The 7,189-nt window shown below is 46.4% G+C and overlaps 1 protein-coding gene across 1 annotated transcript; it reads left to right on the top strand.

Moving 5' to 3' along the window:
* Positions 1–5,283: 5,283 nt before the first annotated feature.
* On the top strand, positions 5,284–6,228 carry hs3st1l1 (heparan sulfate (glucosamine) 3-O-sulfotransferase 1-like1; the record flags this gene model as incomplete). The annotated part of the gene is made up of 1 exon (XM_080533340.1): positions 5,284–6,228. One exon carries the CDS (start codon positions 5,284–5,286, stop codon positions 6,226–6,228), a length of 945 nt encoding a protein of 314 aa, XP_080389466.1.
* Positions 6,229–7,189: the final 961 nt, after the last annotated feature.

The raw sequence follows: 7,189 nt of genomic DNA, 5'->3' as shown, positions 1-7,189 counted from the left end.
AGACCCTCCTGGTCCTGAGTACCTCCCAGCACAGCTCAGCGCTACACAACACTGCACTGTTACAGAGTGTGTGGCTAGAACACATGAACATCTACCCTAATAACCAACCTACCACCCCCCTACACACACACACACACACATGCACGCACAAACGCATCCACGCACACACACAGACACACTCAGTTGTGCACTCGTGTTTCTTGTTCTACAGCACTGCAAGCACTGAAGCAGTGCTGCAGAACGAGCAACACGAGTGCACAACTGAGTGTGTGTGTGTGTGTTTGTGTGTGTGCATGGATGAGTGTGTGCGTGCTTGGGTGCGTGTGGGTGGGTGGTTGGTAGGTTGGTTGGGTGTGTGTGTGTGTGTCTGTGTGTGTGCGTGTGTGTGTGTGTGTGTGTGTATGTGTGTGTATTTGTGTACTGTGTGTTATCCTGCCCCCAGTTCAAACCCACTCGATTGACCATTGAGAGGCTCTGAGCTTTATAATCAGCAATTGCTTCGTATCAATGGATCTCTAACAAAGAGCCATATAGAAAACACCCCTCTCCGCACACAATGTTGCTCACCACAATTTGATAGAACAAAAGAAACCGCTGAATATGAATGAGAACGTGTCCTCTTCTCTCCTCCCCGAGATGTAGAGTCAGCTGGGTTGAGTAATTAGTTGGAGCTGTTTTTCCTGCGGAGCTGGGAACTTGTGGCCTCTCTTTCTGTGTCTGGAAAGAAGAAAAAAAGAAAAAGAAAGATGAATAGCAGGGGCACACTCACTCACACACTCTCTCACACACACACACACACACACACACACACACACACAGTGAGCTGTAGAGGCCGGTGCTCTTGGAGTCAGTGCTATCAGAGATAAGAAGCACTAGTCTCTAGTCTCTCCACAGACTGATTAACAAATCATTTCATCTAGGAGGTCTACCAGTGTGTGTGTGTATGTGTGTGTGTGTGTGTGTGTGTGTGTGTGTGTGTGTGTGTGTGTGTGTGTGTGTGTGTGTGTGTGTGTGTGTGTGTGTGTGTGTGTGTGTGTGTGTGTGTGTGTGTGTGTGGGAGGGAGGTGAGGTCAAGGCCAAGATGTGTGTGAGGTGAGGTCAGGCGAGGTCAGCGTGGGTCTGTGTCTGGTAGCTCGGCCATTCCATTTAACCAAATGAAACCAATTGAAACTGAACAAACTTAAGTCCTAGGCCAAGTTCAGATGTAGAAAGTGTTTTAACAGGTTTGATTTAATTGTGTCAGGTCTTTGAAGACCTGGTTATTAAAGTGCTTAGGTCGTTTTATTTGTCACCCACAAATGTGCGCTCTCTTACTTAGTTGTGGACCTGCCAGTAATCTGCCAGACTCTGGTTCTGTACCCTTCCTGTTCCTCCTCTCCTCAGCCCCTCAGACCCAATCATTCCAGCTAGGAGGTCTTCATGAATGAAAGACTGAAAGATCCGCATCAGGGGCCTCATTTATAAAAAAGTACTTGAACGTCATCTTTGACTTTCACGTAAGCACATTTTTCTAAACGGACGTAAGCATTATTTATAAAACGGGCTGTGATGGTTTAAAGTTGCGTACGTGCTTCCTTCTATGAATACCAACGCAGGGAAAATGAACGCAGGTACATGGGGTTTGTATTAACGCCCTGTGATAGCGGCTCAATTATAGCGGCTGAATTAAGACAAGTGCTATAGGGTAGGCGTTCGTCTGGAAGCGGGAGAGGGCAGAGAAGGGTGGCTTCTCGGTAAGTTGCATTTGTAACGTTTGATCATGACAACTAACCAGGCACATGCTTATACTCAGTACTCAAGTTGTAAAAGAAAATCAGGGGAGGTGGTGGATTTTATCATATGAGGACAATTTTAGCATCCCCTCAGCGTCAGTGACTTCAGTGTCAGTAACTTGGTAAAAATGTCATTGCATGTGTGCATGCCCCCTCGCACCTTGAAATAGCAGTAATACCACGTTCATTGATAAAATGACATAAAGTATGGAAAGAGGGGGACGATTTTGACTGTTTTTATTTCTGGGGGCGTGGCCGGGCAAGGTCCGTTGTGGAACGCATTAGGCATGTTGAAGGGGAGATAGACAGCTCCGGAGGGATATAAAGGAAGACTGAAATACATTTCTCGGCTGATAACAACATCGTTAATTTTATTACGAGCCACTTGCATGAATTACACTAGGCAGTGCGGCTCACATGCCTGTAATAACTCCGCATAACCAGTAGGTAATGTGCGTACGCAAGGTCAATACTCGACGTAGAGCTATGATCGTTTCCACGGTCAAATTGACTCACGTTGAAACTGTATAAATCACTACGTTGACGTGGTTTTCTACGTATGACACCATTTTTTTTTTTATCTGAGTACTTTCTATAAATGAGGCCCCAGGTTTCTCTGAATAAAAAGTGCTGAAGCCCCAGTGGGATGAGGGAGACACTGGCTCATTCCAGGTGGCGGTGTGCTGAAAGGAAGTGAGGGATAGAGGATGAGACAAGAGCGTCCGCCTGGCTGCGTGGCTGTTTAGCATTGGACTTGGCAGCTCTCTGCCGAGAAAACGCTGACAGGCAGGAGCACCTGTCACGGCGCATGAGCGTCTCCGTGTGCAGACGGTCCACAGACTAGAGCACCTTTTCCACTCAGCGCTGTGGGGCAGGTCCACTACCCACCATCCACAGCCTCGTCCGCAACCCCCGGGTCCCTGGCCCTGGTGTTAGGACAAGTGTCACTCCCTTTACTCTGCAGTAGAAAGACATCATTAGGTAGTAAGGGGGGAGGTCAGCCTCCAGGGAACCTGGGAGGAGCCAACCAGGTCAGATTGGTCCTCTGCTGGTTGTGAGCCTAGAAGGCCTTATCCCAAGTGGGCTGTAACTATCGTTGGTATCAATAACACTTAATTGCTTACTCACACAGTCCTGGTAATGCTTGATGTTGTGTAATGTAGCACAGTAGAGTAAAAGTCAAAAGAGTAAAGTCATATATGATCATTTATGATGTTTTTTTTCTTATAACTGTGATTCCACTCTCAAAGAAATGCCCTTGAAGCTCTTCACAGGGGCATCCACTGAGGATTCATGAATTGTGTTTTCGGCTTCAAAAACAACATCGACAGGATGAATTCTCAAAAGGGGGAATGCATGTGATCTGAATAATTGAGTTATGTGCTAAGTAGACAACCAGCCAATACAGATGTAAATAATAGGAAGATGCCTTGTAGACCCACTTAACGGCTGAACCGACCTGGATTGACCTCCACTTGACCGTAATCCTGTGGCTATCTGGTTAGACCACTGTTAATATATACAGATATCCACCGGTAATATATATAATCAGATTAAAGATAGAGAGTCACACGCTCTTGGTCCTGATTTCATATTTAATGGTTAAACGTTTCAAGTATTTGTCAGGCTTGGATAATAATCATTATGACAACAGAGGTAGGTGGCCAATGAACTGCACTGCAGTGATTTTATACATTTCACACATTTCACAAATGTAACCATGTCCACTATCCACGTCTGCCAAAATCCTCACAGTTGACATTCACACATACAGTACTCTCACTGAACACTTTATTAGGAACACCTGTACACATTCTCATTCATTCAGGTGGTGTAATGGTGTGGGGGATGTTTTCTTGGCACACTTAATACCAATCAATCATCACTTGAATGCCACAGCCTATTTGAGTATTGTTGCTGACAATGTGCATTCCTTCATTCCTTCAGCCACAATGTAGCCTACCCATCTTCTAATGGCTAATTCTAGCATGATAATGCACCATGTCACAAAGCAAAAGTCATCTGGTTTCATGAACATGACAATGAGTTCATTGTTCTTCAGTGGCCTTCCCAGTCACCAGATCTGAATCCAAATAGAACACCTTTGGGATGGGGTAGAATGGGAGATTCACAGCTTGAAAGTGCACCAGAAGAATCTGCAGGAGTGATGCAATCATGTCACCATGGACCAGAATCTCAAAGGAATGTTTCTAACATCTTGTGGAATCAATGCCACCAAGAATTTAGGCTATTTCAAGAGCAAAGGGACACCATACCCAGTATTAGTATAGTGTTCCTAATAAAGTGTATACTATATATGATATCCTCTGTTGGCCTTGAGTCGTGGCCCTGTTACCATGGAGCTAGCTATCACAGCCAGACTGTTACCATGGAGCTAGCTATCACAGCCAGACTAGGATGTTACCATGGAGCTAGCTATCACAGCCAGACTAGGATGTTACCATGGAGCTATCTATCACAGCCAGACTAGGATGTTACCATGGAGCTAGCTATCACAGCCAGAAGGGGAGAATATCTGGCTGAGTTTGTTTAGAGAACCTTACCTTGACCTTTGGTCTTGTTGTTGGATGTGTACACAGCAAGACCAGTTGTTTTCACTAGCCTGGAGGAAGCTCGCTTTGTTCATGAAAGTATTTGAGAGAACTTTCTATGATCAAGAAAAAATTGTATGTTGTACATTTTCAATGGGTTTTCTTGACATGTACATAGAATAATATATTGAAGTGGAAGCTCTCCTTATTGCTTGCTACAACTTCACCCCCCCCCCACCCTCCCCTGGCATAGATGTAAATGTTCCAGACAGATGTTAAGTGTGATGACTGAAGTGAGGATTATGGCCTGATGGTCTGGCCTCAAGCCACACTTGTGGGAGTCTCATGCCCCATTTTTGTAATTAGCTGTCTAAACATTTCTCCAGCAAGTGAAATTACAGCATTGAATAAAGCTAAAGTGACTCAAAAGTGACACGGAAGGAATTATCAGATGGGGAAATAGCAGTGAAGGAGACGGATGAGGAAAAGGATGATTTTTGTAACCCTTAGAGTTAGTTATTTTTTATTTGACAATCATGAAATGTACATAAAAAGGTATTATCAATGCCATATCATACACTTACATGGGCTGTCGAGGAATGTGCACACAATAAAATCCTAGGATTTATTTCCATTGTGATCCTCTGGAGTTGTATGTGCGTGCTTGTGTGTGTGCTATGGTTAGAAGTTACATGAAATTGTTGCTCTGTGTCGTTTCTAAGTCAAATTGTGTTGTTTTTGTCTTCCGTCTCCTACAGATGTGCTGTGGATTGGCTGTGATTCCTCGTCCTCGACCTCTTCCTCCTGCTAGATGGCAGGCTCCCTGCTCCGCTCCTGTCAGCTTTGATCTGAGAGAGACAGCTCAGGTCCACAGCTAAATCACATCCTGCTCTCCGCTCCTCTCCTCTCTCTCTGACTTCTTTCTCTCCTCCCCCTGCTCCTGATCCTCTTTTTTAACCATGGCCTGCTTTTTGCCGTGTGTGTTTCTCCTGGTTCTCTGGACGTATGCTACCCCGCCCGAGTTGGTTCAGGCTGGCGACAGCCCTCCGGTGGACTTCGTGGATCTGGGCCCTGGATTAACAGCGAACGACACTGTCGGAGATCTGTCCCTGTCTCCGCCCCCAGGGACGAGCAAACGTGCCCCCCACAGCATCATCATCGGAGTCCGCAAGGGGGGCACACGAGCTCTGCTGGAGATGTTAGACATCCACCCGGAGGTCGCTACCGCAGCCACTGAGGTGCACTTCTTCGACTGGGATGAGAACTATGCCAAGGGCTACGACTGGTACCGTGAGCTGATGCCCTCTTCCTACCCGCACCAGATCACGGTGGAGAAGACGCCGGGCTACTTCACCTCCGCCCAGGCGCCGGAGCGGATATGCGCCATGAACTCCTCCATCAAGCTGCTGCTGATCCTGCGCGACCCGGCAGAACGCGTCATCTCCGACTACACCCAGGTCTACTTCAACCGCCTGGAGAACCACAAGCCCGTTCAGGCCATCGAGAACCTGCTGGTGCGCAACGGAGCCCTCAACACCCGATACAAGGCCATCCAGCGGAGCCTCTACGACGTGCACATACGCAACTGGCTCCTCTACTTCCCTCTGGAGCAGATCCACATTGTGGACGGGGACACTCTGATCCAGGACCCCCTCCCCGAGCTACAGAAAGTGGAGAGCTTCCTCAATCTGGCCCCCAGGATAATGTCGTCCAACTTCTACTTCAACCAGACCAAGGGGTTCTACTGTATCCGGAGCGACGGGCGAGAGCGTTGCCTGCATGAGTCCAAAGGGCGGCCCCACCCCGTAGTCAACGGCACTGTGCTCCAGCAGCTCCGCTCCTACCTCCGGGAGCACAACCGCATCTTCTTCCAGCTGGTGAAACGCTCGTTTGACTGGCAATAAGGTAGTTTCCCCCTCTACCAAAGGGGACCTAAAGGACCACTGCCCTATTTATCGGAGGGCTGATTGACCAGTGTGATGAGGTCTGAAGGGTGACAGAAGCACTTTTACAAACCTGACACGTAAAACGCTCCTGTGAACCGCCACTTATTGCACTCTGGTGTCGACAGAACAGTTACACATTTATAAAATACAAAAATGCAAAAAATTGTAATCAAGCAACTGTATGGTAAAATGGAAAAAGCTTGATAAGTCCCTTTTCTGTAACGAAATAGCGAAGTTATGGAGAGATTGCCGCAAATAATTTTGTGTAACCGATGGACTTTTTTTCTTCCTTGTTTGATATTCTTGTACTTGATAATAAAATTGTTCTGCTTTGAAATGTACCAGTGGAGCGGGATGTTTCTCTGCCCCCCATTCATGCTGCCTCCAGCTCCGTCCTGAGTTATTTAGGGAGTGTGCTAAGGTAGACTGAGGCATTAGGATAAGCCTTTTGAATCGCTGCAGTAGACGGAGGACATTAATGCAGGGAAATGGTTGCCCTAGAGCGGCGCTTTACAGGAATCACTAATGGGTTCTGACATTGAAGGAAGCTAGTGCTTGTAGCTAAAGGAGCCCAATCACGAACGTCAGCAAGCTGAAGTTCAGGTTTTTTGGGGGGATTTTACCACTGTTCAACAGTTAGCCCTGTCGAGGCTGTCATTAAATCAAGCTTAGCAGATTTCACTAGTGTATAGTACTCAAGAAGCAGTTAAAGGGATAGTTTACCCAAATTACAAAATCACATATTTGGTTCCTTACCTTCTATGGACAAGAACAGACTTGTCCATAGAAGATGAACAGACTTTAATCAACTCTTTGGTTCTGTTTATCTGGGCACTGTAACTAATCTTTAATTGTTTGCATTTTTTACCCAAAACTAATGGAAGCCAGTGAATAATTTGGGCATGAAATTTAAAACATG

Source organism: Nansenia antarctica (genome assembly GCF_963989245.1).
Source record: "Nansenia antarctica genome assembly, chromosome: 1".
Taxonomy (NCBI): Eukaryota; Metazoa; Chordata; class Actinopteri; order Argentiniformes; family Microstomatidae; genus Nansenia; species Nansenia antarctica.
The sequence above is the reverse complement of the archived record's forward strand: the minus strand, read 5'-3'. Positions and strand labels throughout refer to the sequence as shown.